This window comes from Callithrix jacchus, chromosome 16 (genome assembly GCF_049354715.1).
Source record: "Callithrix jacchus isolate 240 chromosome 16, calJac240_pri, whole genome shotgun sequence".
NCBI lineage: Eukaryota > Metazoa > Chordata > Mammalia > Primates > Cebidae > Callithrix > Callithrix jacchus.
In genome coordinates this window covers 27,079,724-27,104,531 of record NC_133517.1, presented here as the reverse complement: position 1 = coordinate 27,104,531, position 24,808 = coordinate 27,079,724, and the positions used below count along the sequence as shown (strand labels likewise).

Here is a 24,808-nt window from a genome sequence, read left to right as displayed (position 1 = left end):
AAAGACAGTGGGGGCTAGACATTCCAGGCCAGGGAGTAGCACAGATGCATGAATGAGGAGATCAGGTTTGGGAAACTATTAGCATCTCAGAGTGGCTAGAAGAAGAAAGCATAGACATACTGCAGAGACAGGGCTGCAGGCTGGAGAAGGCGGCTTATGCTGGATATCATGAGCAGTGAAAGGTCAGACATACCCAGGTCCATGCACATTTGTGTCTTTCCTCAATTTCAGACTTCTACTGATGCTTCCTTTCAGTCATAAAAACCATGAGCTACATGAAGTTCCCAAGGAGGCAATTCTCTTTAGTAGTGCCCATTCATCTGGTAGCAAGAGCTGTGGGCACATAGGTTCAAGGCAATCCACAAGTCAGTCAATATTGCAAACCATACATAATAGTATATTTAATGAATAATACATAAATGTTATAGATCACACATTCCACAACAAAGTGACAGTTAACATCAAGAGGAAAGGAGATAGAAAAAAGAGGCTAATGAACCAAGACAATGAGAGAGAAATGGACAAGGAGAATGCCCTGGGCTGATCCTTAGCAATGTTAACATCGTGCAAGAATAGTCTGTGATTTAGGGAGAAACTTCAGTGGCAGGTGCTGGGTGCTGATCCTGAGTTACAGCAAGACAGTGTGTGTTAAGACAGCCATCTCAAGATAGTGAAGTCCTGCTCTTTTATAGACAGAGGGAGTGCTGATAGTAAAGAGTGTACCTGGTTACATCTCTAAACTGGTTGGGTGCAGTCTTTATTGATTAGGGCAACATCTGGTTCCTGTTGGCATGATGCTTTTTGAAATGTGAGATGGAGTTTTTTTCAAAGATGGAGTTACTTATGCCAAGGGTGTTCTATACACTGGATAAACTGAGGATTTTGAGCTTCACCTAAAATCTATGAAGGAGTTTAAAGTGGGAGATATGATGAGCTTGACATTTATAAAGATGATCTGGCAGTGTGGGTACAGTGTTGAGGGTAGATTGGGTTTCGGGCACAGAAGTTTGTCTGTTTAATCATTGCTATCACAGTTCATGTACAACTCAGGTATGAAATCAAAGGCAATTTTATTGTTTACATCCTATTGCATCTTCCAGAGACACTGTTTCAAAACAAAAACTTAGCAACGACAACAAAATGTGCCTATTTCAAGAAACATATTCTCTTCAGGTACACAGGTAGTCCTTTCAGGATTTCAGTCCTGGTGGTTCTGGCTTCTCCGGTGTACCTTTGCTCATCCTTCTTCCTGGGGTAATTGATGTCCCCAGGGGCTCATGGGTGTATCATTCTGGCCTTAGTACCTGTGCTGTGCTGGGTGTTCTCTGTGCCTCCTGTAGAGATGAACTCGTCTGGCTAAATCACTGTGAAACCTGGGTGGGAGTAGGCACAGGTGTGGCTGGTCCTGTGTGGTCTTGTCCAGCATCATGCAGGTCGTTGGTCTCCACAGTAGCCTCCAGTTCTAGTGACCCATTTGTGGCCTCCTCATCCTCACATGAAACCTACACTTAGTTCATCAGGTTTCTCTGCACTTTCATGTCCTGTCTGAAGACCTAGGCATTCCTCTCTCTGCTGTAGTGGGTAAGATTTTCATGCTTGAGGAAGCCTTTTACGTATAGAAAGAAATTCCCTCATTCACTTGTGCATTGATAAATACTTGTTAATCCAAAAGCTGAAAGTCAATTTATAGAACTTATTTTACTTCTACATCTGGTTACATTTTACAAAATAAAAATTTCATTCGCTTATTTAACTATTTAATGCCTAAGTTTAATGGATTGAGTCTTCTTTAAACATTAGCATCACTTAACCAAATTCTTTAAGCCATTTGAAATTGCGATTATGTCTACAGCTTTAAGTTGTAGTAAAGGTTTGGAATATCCTGAAAGGCTGATTATCCTAAAAGGGCAATCCAATGATTATAAAATATATTGTTTCACATATCTTCAAAATTTAAATTATTAATAATAAAGTGTTCTGATATCTTCATTTCTTTACATCTTATATATTATTGTGAAGTGTAACCCATATATACTTCCTTATTTTTAAAACCTTGTTTCTGTATATTCCTGGAGTTATGACAATCTGATCAGATCCCCAAAAAATATCACCTCATACTTGGCAAGATTACCGGTTTTTATTACTGACAGTTTTATTTTGGTTTATATATTCTACATTCTAAAGAGGTTCAAACTTGAATTCATGATTTAGACTTGGTCACCATTCTTATGGCTATCACTTCTTAAGCCTACCCTGCCTTAAACAGTGCATGAGTTTCCATCCCTAGCAATCAGTGTCCACAACTAGAAGGTACTTCTCTTTCCCTTATTGTCTGAAAGGGTCTTTCCTTACATCGTATCTTCTGTTAATATCTTCCTTAACCTCCTTGCAAGCCTAATTTTAATGGCAGAAAGACTGGGGGTGGGAGGGGAGGATGGATCACAATTGCTGAGAAAGGAAAAATACATTGGAGTATAGTTGACATTTTAAAATTTAGCTTTGTTATGTGAGCGATGGGGCTTTGGTTACCAATTGCATCTATGTGGTTATTGAGGCAGATATGGGAATGATATCACACAGGAGAAGATGGTGGAGAGAGCCTGGTGTTTAAGAGGAAGCTGAGTCAGTAGGACAAGAACAACCCTAAAAAGAGACCAAGATGGAATAATCCAAACAATGGGGCAAAAGGCAGTTTTGTGACAAGACCTCATGGGGAGAACATTTCAAAGAGGGAATGTCAGATACAACAATTAAGATGATACTACAATGCTGTATTTATAACATGATTCCACTTACGTCAGGTACCTAGCAAAGTCAAATTCACAAAGACAGAAAATAGAATGGCAGTTACCAGGGGCTAGGTAGAGGAAGAAATGTGGAGTTCGTGGTTAACGGGTACAAAGTTTAAGTTGGGGAAGACAAAAAAATTCTGTGGATGGGTGATGGTGATGGTTGCACAACAATGTGGATGTACTTTGTGACACAGAGCTGTATGCTTAAAAATGTGTAAAATGGGCCGGGCGCGGTGGCTCACGCCTATAATCCCAGCACTTTGGGAGGCCGAGGTGGGTGGATCACAAGGTCAAGAGATCAAGACCATCCTGGTCAACAAGGTGAAACCCCGTCTCTACCAAAAATACAAACATTAGCTGGGCATGGTGTTGCATGCCGGTAGTTCCAGCTATTCGGGAGGCTGAGGCAGGAGAATTGCTTGAACCCAGAAGGCGGAGGTTGCGGTGAGCCGAGGTCGTGCCATTGCACTCCAGTCTGGGTAACAACAGTGAAACTCCGTCTCAAAAAAAAAAAAAATGTGTAAAATGGTAAATTTTATATTATATATTTTTATCACAATAGAAATGCTGAAATTAAGACAATTAAGATAAAGACAGAACTGTGCCCACTGGTTTTGCCGTTGGAGGCATTTGCAAGAGTGACTTCAGTGTAATGATGGATATTTTTATTAGGTACCACTACATTACTAACCAGCCCTCCATTTTATTTGTTCATGACTCTGTGGATTGGCTGAGCTCAGATGGGTGGCCTTCTGCTGGTATTGCTTGGGGTCTCTCCCAATTTCTGTCAAATGGTTGCTGGGGCTAGAATGTTTAACACAGCTTCACTTTCACATCTGGCACCTTGGTGGGATGGGGGGTAGGCTGCAACTTCTCTTCCACCACATGGCTAGTTTGGGCTTCTCTCATGGTGCCTGGATCCAAAAGTCTGTGTTCCTGGAAGATTACCTGTGGTGTGCATGCACCATTTATTCTCTGCTTGCTTTCTCCTTGCTAATGTCTCATTTGCCAAACCCAGAATTTTGGGAAATATGACTCATTGGGGGTCACCAAAGTAACAATCTACCTGATAAGACAGAAGACAGTGATAGATAAGAGGTTGATTAAGTAGAAAATAGAGTAAGGATGTTTATATCACGCTGCTGAGTATGGAGGCACATGAACATATACACAGACAGGAGTGAGCATAGGATATAGAGATGACAAGAAGGAGGCTGCTGCAAAGGGAGCGTGGGCAGGGCAGCGGGAGCTTCCGGTAGTTTGACAAGATAGTGATGCAAATTAGTTAACTTGCGGTAAATGTTCAGAGTTTGATTGTTCAGGCTTTTTGTGTTTATGCCATGTTATTGTATGAGCAAGAAAGCAGAAAGAATGGCGATAAAAGTCAAATCAGTGGTGTTTATTGTTTATGTGGAGAGACTGGAGTCACCCTTAATTTCTTTCTTTGCCTGAAACCCACATTGAATTTACAACTTTTATTGACTCTAATTACAAATATACCATATAACAGACCACATATCATCAGTTTCCCAGAGAAAACTGTTCAGATTACACTCCTTTCACCTGGACTACTACAATAACCCTTTAATTTGCCTTCCTGGCTCTATTTTGCTCTGCTCCACACAGCAGCCTTCCTTACACATAAATCAGATCGTGTCACTTTTCTACTCAAAAACTAAAGCAAGCAAACAAAAACCACCTCTAGTAACATCTCATTACAACCAGAATAAAATCCTACTCCTTACCTAGCCAACAATGTCCCACGCCCCACACCCAGCCCTGGCCCTGTTCTTTCCTTCTTGTTCACTATTATCCACAGTTCTTACTTCCCTCCTACTTGCCAAGCTTGCTCCCTTTGAACTTGCTGTTCCTTTTGTGTAGACCACTCCCTCATTACCCCAGTGTTTATGAGTATATTATAAACACTTTTCATTGTTCAGGTCTCAACTCAAATGACAGCCCTCTTTGGCTAACTATAATAGCACTCACTGCTTCCTACATGGCCCTGTCTGCCAAATTTTACCTGAATTTGATTTTTAACTATTTGTCAATAATTTATACACACACACACACACACACACAAACACATTCCATTCATGGGAGCAGAAAAATGTCTACTTGTATATTTTCATTCAATCAAAATTATAGGTGCATAATTTAAAATTCAAATAATTCTATAAAAATTGTTGGCCAGGTGTGGTGACTCATGCCTGTAATCCTGGTACTTCAGGAAGCAGAGGTGGGTGGATCACCTGAGGTCAAAAGTTCGAGACCAGCCTGGCCAACATGGTGAAACCCTATCTTTACTAAAAATTCAAAATTAGCTAGGCGTGTTGGTGAGCTCCTGTAATCCCTGCTACTTGGGAGGCTGACACAGGAGAATCCCTGGAATCCGGGAGGCAGAGGTTGTGGTGGGCTAAGATCACACCATTGCATTCCAGCCTGGGCAATAAGAGCAAAACTCTGTCTCAAAAAAAAAAAATTGTTATGTAGAGGCAGAATTTTTGTTATGCTGTTCTTTGTTGATCTTTCATGTTTTAGGTATTATCTATTGACTTGTCACCATGGAAGACGAAGATTTGTCTCCTTCATCTCACTCCCACCCCCAACACATCCATACACAAACACTGCCAGTCCTGCCACTCTTCCAGGATGGGCATATCCTGATTTTTGTTGGATCAAAGTTTGGCATTTACATTATTCCACCCATATGTAAGATCTTAGTATGGTAGTATTCCCATTTTTTAAAAATTACATGTATTTAAGATGTACAACATGGTATTTTGATATGTAGTAATATATATATTCACTATAGTCAGACAAATTAACCTATCCATCATCTTCTCTAGTTACTTTTTTGTTTTTGTAGTAGAGTATCTAAAATGTACTCTCTGCCAATTTTCAATTTACAATGCAATATAATTAACTATAGTCTTCAAGCTATACACTAGATGCCTAGACTTGTTCATTCTATATAATTACAAGCTTTCGCCTACACTTTTCACATACATCTCCCTATTTCCTCCCCTTCCTTGCCTCTGGGAACCCCATTCTACTTTATCTATGCATTTGACTTCTTGAAAATATTATATATATAAATAAGATGATGCAATATTTTTCTTTCTGTGTCTGGCTTATTTCACTTAGTATAATTTCCTCCAAGTTGTTAAAAATAACAGAATTACTTTTTTAAAGCCAAATTATATTCCATTGTGTATATATACCACAGTTTCTTTATTCATTATCTGTCAATGGACACTGAAGTTGTTTCTATGGCTTGGCTATTGTGAATAATGCTGCAGTGAATGTGGGAGTACAGCTATCTCTATAAAGTGATTATTTCATTTTCTTTGGTTGTCTACCCAGCAAAGGGATTGCTGAGTCATACAGCAGTTCTATTCTTTTTTTTTTTTTGAGACGGTGTTTTACTGTTGTTACCCAGACTGGAGTGCAATGGCACGATTTCGGCTCGCCGCAACCTCTGCCTTCTGGGTTCAAGCAATTCTCCTGCCTCAGCCTCCTGAGTAGCTGGGGCTACAGGCGTGCACCACCATGCCCAGCTAATTTTTGTATTTTTAGTAGAGACAGGGTTTCACCTTGTTGACCAGGATGGTCTCGATCTCTTGACCTCGTGATCCACCCGCCTCGGCCTCCCAAAGTGCTGGGATTATAGGAGCAGTTCTATTCATATGGCAGTTCTATTTTTTTTTTTTTTAGGAACTTCCATACTGTTTTCCATAATGAATGCACCAACTTACATTCTTATCAATGGTCTACAAGGGTTCCCTTTTTTCCACACCTTCATCAACACTTGTTATTTCTTAACTTTTTTTTAGCAGATGTCCTAACAGGTGTAAGGTGATAGCTCATTGTGTTTTTGACTTACATTTCCCCAATAATCAGTGATGTTGATCATCTTTTTATATACCTGTTGGCCATTTGCATGTCTATTTTAGAAAAATGTCTGTTCAGGTCCTCTGCACATTTTTTTAATTGGGTTCTTTGTTATTTTCCTATTGAGTTATGTGAACTCCTTATATTTTGGATATTAACCAATTATCAGATATATGGTTTATAAATATTTTCTTCCAGTCCATAGGCTGCCTATTTATTTTATTATCTACTGTGCAGAGCTGTTAGATTAATGTAGCACCACTTGTTTATTTTTATTGGTTTTTCTTTCTTTTTTTTTTTTTTGTTCTTTCCAAAAAATCATCACCAAGACCAATGTCAAGGAGTTTTTTCCCCTATGTTTCATTCTAGGAGTTGTATGGTATCAAGTCTTACTTTTAGATCTTTAATCCATCTGGAGTTGTTCTTTGTGTCTGGTGTAAAATAAGTATTCAGTTTTATCCTTTTGCTTATGGATATCCAGCTTTCTCAGCACCATTTATTGAAGAGACTTTCCTTTTCTTATTGGTCTTCTTGGTGGCCTTGTCGAAAATTAGTTGACCAATTATATGCTTGGGTTTATTTCTAGGCTCTATATCCTGTTCCATTGATTTATGTGTCTGTTTTTAGGCCGGTAAAAACCATGCTTTTTTGATTATCATAACTTTGTAATAGAAGTTGAAATCAGGACACATGATGCCACCAACTTTGCTTTACTTTCTCAAAATTATTTTGGCCATTTGGAGACTTTTGTGGTTCTATATAAATTTTAGAATTGTTTTTTACTATTTCTGGGGAAAATGCCATTACAATTTTGATAGGAATCATATTGAATCTGTAGGTTGCTTTGAGTAGTATGGACATTTTAACAATACTAATTCCTCCAATCTACAAACACAAGATACCATTTCATTTATTTATGTCTTCTTCATTTCTTTTATCAATGTTTCACATAATTTTCAATGTAGAGATCTTTCACTTTCTTAGTTAAATTTGTTTCTAAGCATTTCATAGGCTATTTCTTTATAATGCTATTGTAAATGAAACTGTCTTCTTGATTTCTTTTTCAAATAGATTATTATTGGCATAAAAAATGCTGCTAATATTTACATGTTGATTTTGTATCCTACTACTTTACTGAATTTATTGATTAGTTCTAACATTTATTTGTGGAATCTTTAGGGGGCTTTCTACATATAGCATCATGTCACCAGCAAACAAAAATACTTTTCTTCCTTTCCAAGTTTGATACCCTCTATTTATCTGTCTTCTCTGACTGTTCTTGTGAATACTTCCAGTATTATTTTGAACAGAAGTGGTGAGAATGGGGATCCTTGTTTTGTACCAGATCTTGGAGGAAAAGCCTTTAGGTTTCTTCAATGATTACAATGTTAGCTGTAGTCTTTTCATAAATGGACTTTATTATGTTGAAGAAATTTCCTCCCATACCAATTTCATTGAGAGTTTTTACCATGAAAGAATGCTGAACTTTGTTAAATGTTATTCTTGCACCTGTTGAGGTGATCAGTGGTTTTGAAATTTCATTCTGTTAATGTGATATATCTTATAGATTGATTTGGAATGTTAAACCAACCTTGTATCCTAGAGATAAGCCCCACTTGGTCATGGTATATAACCTTTTGATGTGTTGTTGAATTAAGTTTGATGATTCCTTTTAATAATTCAATTCTGTGCTCTCCCCTATTTGTTTACCTCTTCTTTGCATATGGTCACATGTATCCATATTGTATTAATTCCCTCATCTTCATGAAACCATTCCTGGAGTCTTCTGATATTCTCCAATCTGGACTGTCATACCTGGGGCATAGCTGTCATCCTAGAATTTCCTTTTCCATAAGCACCAGAAATTATATTCATCTTTCTCCTATTTGGATTATCTATTTTGTAAAGGAGGTTTGCTTCCTAAGTTTAATGGAACACATCCTGTTAGCTTCCTGAGAAAGGACAGGGGAATTAACTTGATTGGGAAATTAGCTTTTTGAGAATTTACTTGTCTGAAAATGTTTTCCATTTAATTTAAATATTTAATTTTTCTACTTATAAAGTTTAGTAGGTTATAAAATTCTAGGATGGGAATTATTTGTCCTCAAGGAATTTGAGGCCATTGCTTTACTACCTTCTAGAAATACATGTTCCAATTAAGAACTCTGAAGTCATGACCTAGGCTTTGTATGTGGTCTGTTTTTTCTCTCTAGAAGTTTGTAGGGGCCATCCATTTTGTGTTCTGAAATTTCCAAATGATATCCATTGGTATGAGTTGCTCTAATTCTTTTCATTGAGCTCTTTCAATCTGAAAACTCATGCCCTATGAAATATTTTAGAATTATTGGTCTAAATTTTAGCTTTTATCATCTCTCCTCTTTTTCTGAAGCTCCAATTATCTGGGTGTTGGACCACCAGGACTACAACTTCTCATTTTGTTTTATTTTCTATACTTCTCTCCTATTTTCTATCTCTTTTTGCTCTCTTCTCTGGGAGAATTCAATAATTTTATTTTTCAAACCTTATTGAATTTTATGTTTCTGTTACTTACTTTTTATTTCCAAGGGTTTCTTTTTGTTGTTAGAAGTTCTTTTAAAAGAAAAAAAATTATTGTTGTTTTTCTTTCTTGTTTCATGGCTGCAGTATCTTCTCTTATTTCTTTGATCATATTAATAGGAATTTATTTTTGCTTTCTTGACATTTGCTTTTGTTTGATCTCTGTTTCCCGCAAGTTGCTTTTCTCTTCACTTGGTTTCTATATTTCTTGAGAAGCTTTCCTTAGACTCTTAATAATTCTTAATTGTTGGCTTATATTTAAGAGTAGGGCACTTCAAAGTTGACTGATGTATAATGACTTGTTGCCCATAGTTTTTACTTCGGAATGATCAAGTTGAGTTCTCTCCTTAGGAGGTCCTCAGCTATAAGTGGCATAACTCTTTCCTTTTGAGCTGGTCTGAAACTCAGTGAAACCAATTTAGGATCCTACCTGGATGATCACTTGCTAACAGTGATCTGGGAACCCTAATGAGGAAAAGTTATGCTGGAAGGGAGCAGGGGCAGTTATCCCAGCATTCAGTGTGAGTGTTTTATAATATGCCTGTTATCACAATAGTGCCTGCTTCTTCAGCACATTTAGGGCCTTGCCTACAATCCATAGTCTACTTGTTCTATTGACTACGTAAAGCTGACTATGTAGAGTGGGGAAAAGGGTCTTACTGCATCTTATGCTGACTTGTACCCAGTCCTCCTTACTGTAGTCTTACTTGTGCTTCCACTTGCAGAAGTACCTGGTAATCACCAATTGTTAAGACTTTGGGGATCGAAGGAGTTGGGTAGTGTAAGTTGGATTACTTTTCAACTTTTCTTACTGCCAACTTAGGTTTCAGCTTTCTTATATTTGCTAAGTGAGTTACTAATGGTCTGCATGGTTAAGATTTTTTTCCCCACTTTTAAAATTTGTTAAGGCTAGATGCAAGTGGCTCATGCCTATAATCCCCGCACTTTGGGAGCTCACTTGAGCTCAGGAGTTTGAGACTTGCCTGAACAACAGAGTGAGTCCTCGTCTCTACTAAAAATAAAATAAAATAAATAGCTAGGCATTGTGACAAGTGCCTATAGTCTCAGTTATTCAGAGGCTGAAGCATGAGGATCGTTTGAGCCTGCCAAGTCAAGGATGCAGGGAGCCATGATTGTACCACTGCACCCCAGCCTGGGTGACAGAGTGAGACCTTGTCTCTAAATTAATTAAATAATTAATTAGAATTTGTTGCTGTTTTCCTATTACCTGCTTTTCTTCATTCTTGGGGATCTGTGCCTTAAAAATAAATCCCTTTACTGGTGCTCTAGGGGATTTCTAGAGAAAGCAAAAATAAATGCACATGTTCAGTCAGACATCTTTTCATTTATTTACACTCTTCTATGCACACATAATTTTCTTAACTGTGGGAATTCTGTCTGCCTTGCTTACTGTTTCATCTATGCCCGCAGTACCTGGCACATACTAGATGCACAATAAATATTTGTTGACTGACTGATTACTGGCTGACAGACCAGCTAACTAAATTTGTGGTTAGATTTCTGAACCACCTAAAAGCTGCAAATTTTGAAAATGATGGTGTGTGGACACACCTACAATGAAGTATTTCTGAAAGGCAGGACATGTGAGGTTTCTTTAAATATAGTTTCCTCCTATTGCATACTCTTTTAATTTTTTAAATTAATTTTTCTGATTATTTTGGTTAGGAATTTAAAAGGGCAATATGAATCGGTATTTAGATAACAGTGTCCTTAGGGAAGAATATGACAGGTATAGCTGGAGTGCAGTATATGGTGGCTTTTTTTTTTTAACTAAAACTGAACTTTTCATTCCATTTTCCTGTTTCATTTAAATATATACATCATGTGAATAGAATGATTTCAATTCTGTTCTAATTCCTTAATTTCCTTGGAGTTTGGTGGTTCTCTGTTGTCAGGATGGCAAATTCCTAGCACAGTTTTTAAGGACTCAGTTTTGTCCAATATGTTATTTTAAATATTTGTGTACATAGAAAGAAGTTAATGTTTCTATAATGATAATGTCCTAGCCAGTCCAGCTTTATAGTTTTCAATGGAAGGAAAATATAACAATGTATAAGAGGAAAAAAATGAAAACAAAGGAAATTCAAGGAAATCATTTTTCTTTCACAAACCAGGGCCATGTTCCATCAAGTAGCCTTGTGTGCATGTATTAATTAATTTTGACATCAAGGACCTACTATGTGCTAAACTCTGGAAATTCACTATTCCCTGTTTGGGCGCTTATTACACACTCATTTATATAAATTGATTTGAAATTAACTTTTCTGTTGCTATTTTTCTTTCCATGGGAGCTTTACCATAGCAGTAAACATTTTCATCCCCATGCCATTTTGGCAAGGTGTGTAACCCTGCATCCATTTTATAGCTAGCAAGTTAGAAATTATAAATTAAGAGAATAAGTAATGTGACAACAGAGGACATAGAGAAAGACCATGTTGAAGCCAGAATTATAATTCACTTGAGTCTCTGGTGCATTTGTTTTAGTCTGGTGAGTAGTACCCTTGCCTATAGAGGGATGTTAATAATTCTACACACTTAAGAAAAAGAATAGCATTTCAACCTTGTACAATAATAGACATAAAATGCAAGAATATAGAAAGATGGAATAGGAAATCAGGGTTGCCATATGCTGCTTTAGGAAGATTTTAATATGAAATATCGATTTTTTTTTCTTTTCAAGCATAAGTCATTCATGGGTTGATAATAGGCATGATTTTGGAAAACTCTACATACAGAGCTTAAAGGTGTGGTCCCTCCTGTTTGATAGTCTTCAATAATTAATCATGAATACATTTATTTGTGATGAGTTAGGTCATCCAGATGTGTCCATTTTTAGTTTTATAAAATGCAGTTCCTCCCAAAAGAGACAGATATACTATGATGATACTGCAAATTTAAAATGTATAAAGTCTGCATATCTGAAAACATTGTCTTTTTCCTTTAGAATTTATAAGTCAAAAGCAATCACTCTTTTTAAAAGGACTGGGATTCCTGAGCAGGTTTTTGGATCATTGGTTTGAATAACAAATTCTTTCTCCTTTTTTGCTTTGTTTTTGTCTTGTCCCTCCTTCACCTTCTCCTTACCCACTCTTCTGCATCCACTCTCCACAGGCAGGGAAGATCCTCCTCTCAGACAAGGACAGGAAGGAAAGTGAACAGCAATCCCAGGAGGCCAAAGCTAATGGGGGCTTTGCTGATCTTTCAGCAGGGGTTGTCAATGATAATCGTGCAGCAGAGGGCTCCTCTACGGGCGCTCTGACCTCTTGGTAAACTATTTGTTTCTTCTTGTATTGATTAAAAAAACAAGCCCCTAGCCTGTAACTCTCTATCAACCAGGGTGTTGTTTTTAAGAATCTTCCACATTTAAACCATTCTAACTCAAAAACCCCTGATCCTTGTTATTTTACTCTGCATTTCAGATAAACCAGATCATTAATGATATTAAAACAGAATCCCTGAAAGAGGCAGAGGATACTTTCCAGGTTTATATTTTTTGAAAGAACGTGAATCACATGTTTCAGTCATCAGTAGAATACCCCAAATATTAAACCATTTAAAACAAGCATTCTTCTTAATTATGAGTATCTAAAGACTGGAAAATGTTTAATCTTACTTACATTTTGGTTGCAGAGAGGCATTCTCTTTCAAGTATTTGAACAAACTGAAGCTATTGTTTTCTTTAGTATTTTATAGAGTCTACTTGTTTTCCCTCACACTATAGCATAGTAAAGTAAAACCCAAGGACCCAAGACAATTTGATTGCTTGCAAGTATGAATCTAGATAACCTTACAGCAGAGAGAAACCTCCAGGTTGTATACCTATTGACATTGCTTAATAAAAACTTCTAGAATAATGATGCTTCTGGTTGTGTTTCCAATAGCAATGTGATTGCAGTGAACTGTGGATTAAGTTACTGATCCTTTGAATTCTGACCTTCTGTCTAAAAACAGCTTTAGAGGTTACTTTTTTTTTTCCGATTTGGGAGATTGAGGATGAAAAAGTTAATGCTGCTTGAAGGAAGAAAAAAATTCTATAGGTCGTTAGGTTTGGGGGTTCCCTCTCCCTACTCTCTGGCGATTCCTTTGTAATAATAGTAATAGAGTTTTTTGATTCTGAATACTTAAACTATACATCCAAATGTACCAGGAGTTGTGAATGCACTTTTAATATGATTATTTCCTTAGTGAATAAATTGTTTATGATATAATAACTAATAAAATTAAAGCATATCATTCTGGGTAACTGAAATTAAGAAAGGCAAAATGTAAGAAATTGATATAACTGTGAAACAAGATGCGCATATAATTCCTTGTTGTAAACTCAGACTCTTTGCTTTTCCTTTTTAATATAAAGAACAAGTTGGGAATATTTATAATCTCTAGGAAGATGATTCACTTTTTTGGATATATAAGGAGAAAAAAACCCACATCTCCTGATTTGATCATTTCAAGTTTAATAATTTTTTTCTCTATTGACCATTTGATGTAATTTTATTTTTGAATCTGCAAAGTAACTTGCAATATGTGTTTGGAAATAATCAGCTACTATGTAGTGATTTTATCTCTCCCATATTGAAGATATTATTTTGGTATATATCAATATGTATCATTTCAAATATCACACACTTTTCTGGATTTATTAACTTTATGGGCTATCACCTTACTTCAAAATGATGATACAATGAGGAGACATTAATGTCCCATTGCTCCATCTACTGTTTAAAAGTGACTTTGATGGTGCTAGAAAAATGAGGCAGGATCCAGAATAAATAGAGAGGAAAAATTACTCATATTTTAAAAAATTAGGATTCATAAAAATATAAAATGCCTAGCACAGTGCCTGGCATGTAGTAAGCACTTTATAAATGCAAATTCCCTTCTTTCCTCCATGAGCTATTCATTGTTTCCAAAGAATTTAAAAACTGTGAATTCAGCTGTCGTGAAAACTGAAAAACACAAAGCAAATTTCCAGATCCTTTTACATGTTTTGGGAGGTGCTGACAAGATTGGTTTTGCCCATGGCTTAGAGGGGAAAAAAAAAAATCTGAAAGAGGAGTTAAGCTGGGTTTTCTAGGTTGCTTCATGTCAACAGAAACCCATTTTACAGCATGAGAAAGCAAAATAATGTATCGCTGAGATTAGACATATGCTTCCAGGACCAATCATTTACATAATTTTTGGCAGAAAGAAGAAAAAGTAACTGTTTGCCATTTTAGAAAATCAGTTGATTTTAAAATAGGAAACCTGTGTTGTCCATTTTTTTAAGTACCTATATTATCTCATCTTTTCTTAAAATCTACCACTGCCCTAGCTATCACTATTAGCTTCAAGAAGTGCTGCTCAAAGTTTCTATTAAGAATAATAATTTTTTTAAAAAACATCCAATAGGCAGTCATTACTACATAGGATAACAGGTTTTCCACCCTACATAAATAAATGTTATTATTCATATGTAATAATTAATGTGCTCTTTAGGAAGTCAGGAAATAAGTTATATTTTCATATTGTGTTGGTATAAAGACTATAATATGTATTAAAATAATTTTCCATGGTAAAGCTAATTGCTAATTACCTTCTTTACTGTTAAAAGCTAATCATGTTGGAGTTTGAATGGAAAACATTTCACAAAATACTGGTAGGCATTCAGTTTGACAGAATTAATATCATTCTTAAAATAAATAAAGGATGTTTTACTTGGTTGCATTTCAGCAGAAAACTCCTGGGAGCAGGATTCTCATTGTAGGTCTCGTGCTGGTGGGGAAAGAGCAGGTCATGGAAGTGACCACTCCAAATGTCAGCAAGGGTCATAGTGTTAGCCATCCAGACACGGTCCCAAAGGCTCCATAAGAAGCCAGGGAGGTAATGCCATGGCATGGACCACAAGAAAAAGTAATGTTTATGAAACCAGAAAGACTGGAAGTATAGTATTTTTGAATACTCTATTTGCTATTCTACTTTGAACAGTTTGAATTACAAAATGTTGAATACTTCCACATACTGATTTTAATCATGTAGAAGAAGAAATAATGACTGGGATTTTGCTTTTTAAGAAAACGCATTAGTCTTTAATTGCTGATTATATTTTGCAACTTACTATATTGTTATTTTTGAGAAATAACCATCTCATAAGAAGTATAGAAACCAAGAGATTACTAAACTCTTGGACCAGGCGATAGCATGAATGCTGACTTCTAAAGTTATTTCAAAGTAAACACAAATAGAAGAAAAATAACTTCAGAGTACATCATTTACTGACAATTTCACAACTGTAAAAGAACTTTATTTTCATTATTGGAAGGAAAAGGAAAAGGAACACTCATTTTTTATCCTTTATTTTCTCAGTGTTTATTTGTTCTACTTAATTTGATCAATCACCTGTTTGTTTACTCATGAAGTTTTAGAAAAGTCCAAGTTACCTTTTAGATTGTTCTAATGAGTTCCTTGTATCTGTCCTTGTCTCTCTTTCTTTTTCTCTCTCCTCATATATATGTAAAAATTACTATTGCTTATATACATGTATATGACTTTTGCTTATTTTTGTGATCATGTCCTTAACCTAAAACACTAAACCCTTCTACCAAAATTGAAGACTTCCTCTGTATAACCAGGCAGGTATCTAGGCAACAGCTGGCTCTGTCAGATAAAACCTGCAATAGAGCATGTGAAAGATATCGTCTCCTTGAGGATTTTCAAACATTTCCTTACAGTTGAATATTTCAAATTTTAAAACTCCTTTTCATACATTTATGTATTGAGATTTCCTCAGCAAACGTGAGATAGCAATGTTTTATTCTATTACCTGTTTTTACTAGTAGCAATGTTCAGCAGTTTTCCTAAATTTTGTAGTTACACATATGATTGTATTTAGGGAACAATTTAGTCCTTAAAGTATATGTTAAGTTACATAATATAGTTATAGTTGGTGAAGATCTAGAAATAGGAGGCTATCAATACACTACAAACCTGGTCTTGTTAATAATGGCTTAAATGTTGGTTGTTAATCATAGGATAACTTATTCTGGGTTTAAATTTTATGCTATAGTAGTTATTACATATTGGATATTCCAAGGTAGTAACCATTCACAATTTATGGGTAAACGTGATTGTTTTTAATCCATCTAATTTTGCTTCAGGAAAAGGAAACTATTTAAAAGTAGTAAATGTGCACATGGGTGTTACTTTTAGTCAGTGACTAAGCTCTTTGTTACAAAATTATGAAGCATGAGCTATATCACATCAATTAGTGGTCACATTGCATTCATCATGCTTTTACTAATTTTCTTCATAATTACATGCATCATTTATTTAATATTTTGTTTGGTTATATAAGTGAAAATAATTAAATTTCAACATAAAGACATGTAATATGATACATTTGACTGTAATGTGGGCAAGTAACTTGTATGTAAATATGACATACTTTACATAATATTCCCACTGTTTTGATTTCATATAGTTCGGATATTCTAGATTTTTCAATATAACTTTTCATGGATCAGAAAAATTATGTATTACTCTCTTATGTCTAAAATAATTTTTAAACAACGGGAAGCATGAATACAATAGCTAAATGTAAAATTTCAAACATTGTTTAATTCTCTAACCCTCAAATTTTACATTTTATAGAGATTAGAAATAAATGTGGTTGCAAAAGTATATACTGTTTGATATCATAGATCGAATTACTATAACATTACTTTATATCTGGCAACACTAGAAATCTCCATTACAAGCTGTATTTTATTTTCTGCATATATACTTTAGTATATTGAATAACTGATACTTCTGGTCTGAGAAAGTGCAGTAGGAGGTAACATAATTCTATTTCTGCTGCATATATGAACAGATCCAATAGCAATCAACTGTTTTTTGACCTGGTTTCCCAAATATGGTAGATGCCCATGATTCCTTGCTGGTGCTATACAAAATGAAATCCTAGGTGAGTTTGCAGTTTAAGCTGTCGCTTATGTTTGACAAAGTGTTCTTTTCTGAGGAATTCAGACTGGCATACTTTCGGAGGTGGGGGGAGTCTCTATTGAATTTTGGTCATTAGAAGCTTTTTATTTTGTTTGCATCGGAATGGTGTTTTCATTTACAAATTAGCAGTATACAGTTATGATTGTGACTATGTGTTTCATTAGTTGATGCTCTGGAAATGTATTATAAGGTCATGCAATAAGTTGTGATTTAAAAAAATTTTTTCATATCAATCAGAAGCCTAAAAAATGAAGATTTTTTTTAAAAAAAAGGCTTAATAAGTGGAATAGTATTACATGGGTGATGACAAAACAGTTTTAAGAAAAATCCAATGGGCATAAAGATTTTATTTTAGAGCACAAAATTGGTTAAGATGAGTGACTAGTATCGAAATAAACATTTGTATTTGAATGTTGGTATATGGCTGGAAAATTAAGATATAATCATTAGTCACATGAACGATGCCTTCTTTGAATATTTCAAATCAACATAATGGTTAAGTCTTATCACCAAAGTCATGTATCTACATAAAACATATCTTAACTGAAGCTCAGCTCTTTAGGTAAGTGTTACAGACTCTCATGCATAGATTCTGAGGTCAGTAAGAATTTTTTTTAAAAGAATAAGCTGTAAAGGAAAAGTTCTAGATAACATGAATCTTTTCCAAAAATCATTTTAAAATATCAACACCGAAACATTATCTGGTTCATAGCCAAGGAATTGTTCACCGAAGACTTGCCATTCTAGAAATCATTTCAGATTCATCCTTCAGGCTTTCATTGTGAAACTGATCATAGCTTGCACGTTTGCTTTTTCGCTTTCTACTTAAAGGGAAATGGCCATTCTATTTTTTATTTCCCCCAGACCTGTTTCAGTACTAGGTACGTTGGAGAAGAAATTCTGAAAAGTAGTGGATTCCTTAAGTTTCAGGGCCTGAAAAAAGTTTTGGAAAAGTGTAAAAGATAACGTGTAAAAGTGTAAAAGATAACTACTCCCCAAAGATCTTAATTGGTAACTACTGTTGCAAGAGGAGATGTGTGTGTGTGTGTGTTGACCGTGTTTCCGAGAAGTTATTCTCACACAGCTGTTTATTCAGATAGCGTGGGGCGCGTTCATTTACATAATTTTTTTTTTTTAAGCAGCAAGGTTGAGTCAGAGCAGTGCTCCTTTCAATTGTGCATTTAAACCAATAAGGTTAGGACAAGAGAATAGCTGTGGTTTGCGTTGCAAAAACCAAAAAAAAAAAAAAAAAAAAAAAAAAAAAAAAGCCCCGAGGCTCCATGGGCAGACCTACAAGGCTGCGCAAACAAATCGAAGGATGAGATTCTGCTGTTTCTTTGTCTAGGGTTCTCAGATGCTATCTGCGGCTGCTGTTTGGTGGGGAAGGAGCGCTGGGCGCAAAGCTGTTACCAAACAGAACGGTGGGAGCTGATGGCTCCGAGTTTGGGGCGAGGTAGAAACTCTCCAGTGCCACTTCCGACTTTAAGCCTTCCTGTTGCCGTCCACTGTGGCGGGTTTCTTCCTGGGGAACGCGTTTTCGCTCAGTCGCTCGGCAGCCCGAGCCTGCGGCAGCGGCCAGGCGCCTGCCCCCTGCGCCGAGCTTTCCCCTGCAGAGGCGCTCCGCTCCCAGAAGCGCCGCGACTGCACCAGAGTGCCTGAGAGCCCTCGCGGGTCCCCATCCAGGAGCAAAACTATGTCAGGAATGGAGGTTTGCTAACCCAGAAAATTCGAAGGAACACATTAAACTGGTGGATGCAGCAGATGTAAGCCCTGTAAGTACAAGCTGACTGTTTGAAAAATTGTAGTGACTGACAACAGCTGTCCTGTGGGCAAAGCCCAAGCTAACAGGAGCGCTTTTATTATTGTTTTGATTTGTTTTCAAAGAAAAACATTATGGCATGGGGAAAATTATGACACTTTGTACCTAGTACTTTATGAGCCACAGAGTTCCATCCCAGAAGTAGAATTCCTAACCTCCAAATTATGAGTGATTAGGATCATTAAGAGATAATTACAAATTAATTGTTCAAAATTACTTTTGTCATGCTCTAGATAAATAAATATAATACAGGGCCATATTCTTGTAGGGAGATGACTTCATATCTCTTTTCTGAATTGCTGAACAAATCTCAAATATATTTGTGTGGTATTGAATAAAGCGGCACATCTATGTTCATTGCAACACATAAATAACTTTTCTTACCCACTTTAATTTGATGTGAAAATGAGGAAGCATTTAACATTTGAAAGGACAACAGATAACAATAAATTGAGAGCACTTTTTAAGGAAGGAAATCTTTTTGTTTCAATAAACGAATTTCCCAAACGTTATGTTAAACAAACTTAACTTCGAAAGATGATATAAGAAACATTTACCCAATTAATATATTTTTATCTTATTGACACTTTGTAAGGCTTGAATGGACCTTGAAATTAAAGACAAGATCTGTAAACTTTTGAATTATTTAAAAATATTTGCCATTCAATGTCAGTATATGAATTGTTAATGACTTGTGGGTTTATATTTCTTGGGAAGAGTTTTGTTTTTTTTTTTAACACATTTAAGCATAGCATTTGCAAGAATTCAGTAAATTCAGAGCTGTCATTGAATTTAGATAAACATTTTTACATTTTAATTCTTAAAAGGGCAAGGGATACAAAAAGGCGATAGTTAAGCACATAGTGTAGTTTTACAGGTTTGGGATTATTTTATTATGTGTCTTTCAAGGTAGGTTTTATTTTATGCTTGCATGAGATTTTCCTCCAGCAGTCTGGGGTCTGAGGACATGCACGCATGTATAGTCCTGCTTTTGCATTATCAAATATTTGATATTTGACTTTCTTCACGCTTGAGTTCTCCTAAGGCCCAAAGTGTTCAGTAAGTGAGCAAGCAGTCATGGATTTTCAATCTTTGAACATTCTTTGCGGTGACAGACAGAGAAGTCTAATTTAGCCACTGTTCAGTTTTAGAGGGCCAAATGGAAGTCAACTGCTATGTGAGTTTCAGACATGATAAATGATTTTCTCAAAAGAAAATTTCCATTTGTGAAAATCATGTAATAATACATTGTAAAGAAGAAAAACACTTGCAGCAAGAATAAAACCACTTGTTTAATCAAATATCACAACTATTTCATTCAACATTTTAAATAAATTGATATTGAAAACAATCCTTTAAAGCTATAGGTAGCATCCATGTAGTTTAAAAACTTGTTTTTGTTTTCATGCGGACTTTATTTTGCCATTTTCTTTAAACGACGTATTGCAAAAAGTAATGTAGTATACCTCATTAAAATAATCGGCAGTAGTATTAAAGCATTTATTTTATGGAGTCTTTGATAAAGAAGGAAATAGTGTGTTAACATTTAGAAAACATCTATGTCTCCCTAGAAGTAATTTAAATTTTAGGTTTAGGTTTTTATTTTTTTAATTTAAGATTTCATTACAACTCTGATGCCATAGTTGGAGATGTCGACTGAAGAGAAATTTTAGCAAGAATATACCGTGCTTAAAACACAGATCTATGGCTAAGGAAATTTTTTTTCTATAAAATACATTCTGATGAGAAAATTGCCATTGTCTTTCAAATTTGGGAGTACTCAGGTTGATCTGTGGTGGACAAAACCAGCTTGCCTGCCAACTCTATTTATTTAGATAAGCTCAGTACTTTCACTTTGAAAATTTCTTTTCAGTTTGAAAAAAAAGTTTTAAATTATAGTCATTTTATAAAAATTGCTTCTAGCAAGCAAAAAAACCTATGGAAAACCCATAATTTAGACAAGTACCTACATTTTATTTGCTCTGTGCTGCTGAGATTTAGAATCCCTTTCCATTTACAGTTTACTTTTCACAGAACATTATTAACTTTTTGGCTTCATGCATGATCTTCTGTCAGATGCTTTTGATTTGTAATTTAGCAAAGTATAATAAACAGTGCAAAAGTCATGAATTTTGCTCTGCATCCTGAGCTCTGTGGTAGGGAAAATGTGATAAAATGTGTACCTTAAGTCTTGTTTGATGATCTCTCAAAGCAAGTTTGCCTTCTGGAAATAATTTCTGGGGTTGAAGAGCATGGTATTAACAGATTTAATGTGGCTATTCAATGGATTGGCGAAGTACTATGTGAGGTTTAACAAAATGAGAGAGACAAATTGAACATCAACAAAAGTTACATCTGTGAAGAATTATAAATTTAATTAGAAAAAAGGCAAACTTAAAAGACCTCATTAACTAATCAGAAGTCAAAGTTACTAGTTTAGGATTCTCAATTCTAAGAAGTTCTGCTTGTTGCTATTTGTATTTTCACAACTCTGTCAATATGCTACTATGGGTATTCTATACAATGAGTTTTAAAAAGCATTAAAGCGAAGTGACTTGATTGTAATATAAGATGACCATTTGTTATGCTATGGGAAATACTTTTGCACTCACAGAAGTATTTGAATTAAAAATACCAGATTAGGAGAAGACAAGAAACATACTAGGTTAATGGATTTAAAGCAGAAAATGTGAACTTAATGCCTCACGTCATTTTTCTAAAAACAATAAAATAATATTTTTCTCTTTTGAATGGAAATATCCATAATTATTTTCTAAGCACATTATGGTTTTAGACCTTTACAACACAGAAACTTCCAGAGATATTATCAAACATGAGAGGAAATCAACAGCAATCAGAAATAGGTGTTCTTTTTAGATAAGTCATTATAAGACTATGTTTCCTTCTGCACTGTAATCTTGTACTACACGTAAAAAACTAAAAGCATGTGAAGTGTAGCATTTTGTAAACTGTAACTAATTTTGCTCACATCTGTGTCTAATTGTTGTCTGCATTCGCATTCTTGAGAGTAGATTTATTTTTCCTGGACCACGATGTGGATTCAGCTGACCAGCCTAAGTGAGGATTAGTTGTTTTAAAGTTATTTTGATTAAAGAGTCATTTTTAAATACAGTAACACACAACACATGGTTTAAATAATCCTTGAGACACAAAAGAATATATCTAAAGTATACTTAATGAAATGTAGATCATGCATATGGACTTTCGAAAGTTTTAGAGGATGAAAATACAGTAGAGTCTAGTTGAACCAGCATAAAAGAAATGTTGTCGTGAAAATGCATTTTTTTCAGTGAGGAAATGTGGTAGAATGATTCTTGGTTTGAAGTTCATTTTTTCTTTATTAACAAGTTCGACTCTGAAATTTAAATATGATAGGTTAAAGCACAAATATAAATCTGACCAAACTTTCAAAGTATACAGTGAAACTAAAATTATATTTCCAAGATTGTACTTTCCAGCTAATGTTAAAATGGAAATGTATTTTAACATTTAAAAGAAAGAATGCTTTAAATACTCTTTCACATAATTAAGCCAGGAGAGTTCTTAAAGCTAAGTTAGTTCTCACCTATAATTTATTCCAGGTGTATAAAAGTGGAAGGAAAAAAAAGGAAATTTATCCTTGAGGTATATTGCTGCAGTTTCTAAAGGAAACCATTTAAACTTGTGTAAGAACATTAATTTTTACAAAAAGTGCAGAAGGCCGTTATCACAGAATGACACATCTGTAAGCACTGAAGTTTTTTATCTTCTACTCAAGCGTCTTTTAAAAATTTTTTCATCCTGCACATATTATGGAGAAACATACCTAGAAATTTTATGTAACATTATACCAAGACAGTTAGACTTTAATGATGCTTTATTCTTGCAAGAAAGATAGTATTTCTTAATTCATAAATCATAATTTAAAAATAACAGGACTTAACAGAGGGCGTTTGGTTGGATAACTGTAATGCCATTTGAGATGCTTCAGTTCTCATCTTTGTTCTGTAACCCTAATTGATGTCAGTTCAGGTTGAATGAAAATGCACATCAAAGATTTGGAATTCTGAGCCATTTTAAACGTTTTGCAGAATGCTCTCCTACTGAGGCGTTAGCCTGAGCTTAAAGCCGGCAAGCCTGGCCTCACCTGAGCTTTATCACCTGCTGGCAGTTTGAGTTGCTTCTGGAAGGGCAGTGACTGTCAGAGCCTGCACGTTAGTTAAGTTCAGTGAAGTCCTGAAGTACAGATTCATCTAGAAACAAGAGAGACTAAAACGTGGGCTTAATAGGATAGTAAATTGATTTTTAAACTTTCCATTTTCTTCTTCGGTTTAAAAGATGGAAAATCCACCAAAAAAAGCTAACTACATTTACTGGTTTACTGGGCAGAACTGAATAAGAACTCATTGAATTTTAAATTGGCGAGGGTAAATGAGCACATCGTTCAATGGAGAGACTTTGGGTGTGAAAACTTGCCTTTGCCATATGTAGTTAGTCCAGCATTGTCTAAAAGTTGCCCAGAAGCTGTTTTAGTGAATGTTAAATGACAAATAGTAAATGTAGGAGAAAACCATTATGATAAGGATAAGAAACTGTCAAGAGTCAAAGGGGTGGGCGGGAGCTCTATTTCAGCTGGTGATAACAGAAGATGAAAGATCTTCAGACGATGCTGGCGGATCACTGCTTGAACTATTGCTGTTAAACATGCCCATTTTGTCAATCGCTATTTTTTTTTTCCAAGCACCTTTTCCAAGCTGCCTGGGCAAGGCTGCTTTGCATGTTGATTGGGGGAGGGGTAATCCCGTTTGCAGCTGTCATAGGCCAGTGATGAATCACTATCACGTCATTTGGCTGCCTCCCCCCCCTCCCCCGACAAGGGGAGGAGGAGGATAGACCTGCAGGAGGAAACAACAGTTGAGACCTCAACTTAAAGACAATATGCCTTTCACTCCTGCAGTATCCTCCTTTTTCTCTTTTAGTTAAAAGAGAGCATTGTGATTCTCAGCCATGTGCTCTGTATAATTAAGAGCTGACACTGAAGCAGAGTAACAACAGCTTCCAATTTTTTTACCCCTGATCACAGGTGCAAACATCTCAAGCCAGTTCAGATGTTGCTGTTTCCTCAAGTTGCAGGTAAGAATATTGTTGATATTTGACATTTTTGGAGATTACCTTTCTGTGACCCATATCTATTTTTGTCTAGTGTTTCTTAATTATTTCTATTAATAGTAACAGCCTCTGTTGGAAATTACTTAACAGTTTGTGTGTGTGTGTGTGTGTGTGTGCTTGTAAAACATTTTAAGTATGTAGAAAGGGAATAGGAACCTTAGTTTGAAAATGATTATGGGCTATAGTTTCTAGTGTTAGGAAAACTGTGAATGTGTAATGAGAATCAGGAGAGAAAAACTGGATTTTAGATCATTTCTAGTTTGAATTCAGAATATTTGGGGAAGTCAAAACTCACTTCAGAAGTAAAATGGCTCATGTTAAGCTGTTTTAAAAACTTATGTCCACAGTCAGTGTAAGTGCAGCCTCTAAATTAAAATGACTGTAGCTTTTATTGACCTGTTAGGGTGAGGAGCTAATAGTATTAACTTTATATATGTAAACATTAAACCTCCTCCCATCTCTTTTCTTAGAAAAACATACAGAGTTTAAAATAAATGGGCCCTAAACTTTTAAGAAATTGGCTGTCAGAAAATAATGGTGTCTAGGTATGTTTTTAGTGACTTTAAATGAATTCTCTCTT

The 24,808-nt window shown here is 35.5% G+C and overlaps 1 protein-coding gene across 30 annotated transcripts in view; it reads left to right on the top strand.

The window, feature by feature from the left end:
• Positions 1–24,808, top strand: part of EYA1 (EYA transcriptional coactivator and phosphatase 1) — a 340,201-nt gene that overhangs the window by 162,321 nt on the left and 153,072 nt on the right. For 20 of the 30 annotated variants that reach the window (XM_078353573.1, XM_054246730.2, XM_078353580.1 and 17 more), the window contains one exon: positions 24,143–24,192. The exons of 2 other annotated variants lie outside the window; for them this stretch is intronic. In XM_078353573.1, coding sequence (XP_078209699.1) covers positions 24,143–24,192 — 50 coding nt within the window. Of the gene's footprint in view, positions 1–18,592; positions 19,013–24,142; positions 24,193–24,808 lie in introns of those variants that run through there. 8 more of the 30 variants (XM_008982764.5, XM_054246740.2, XM_002758987.7 and 5 more) reach the window with 2 other exon arrangements.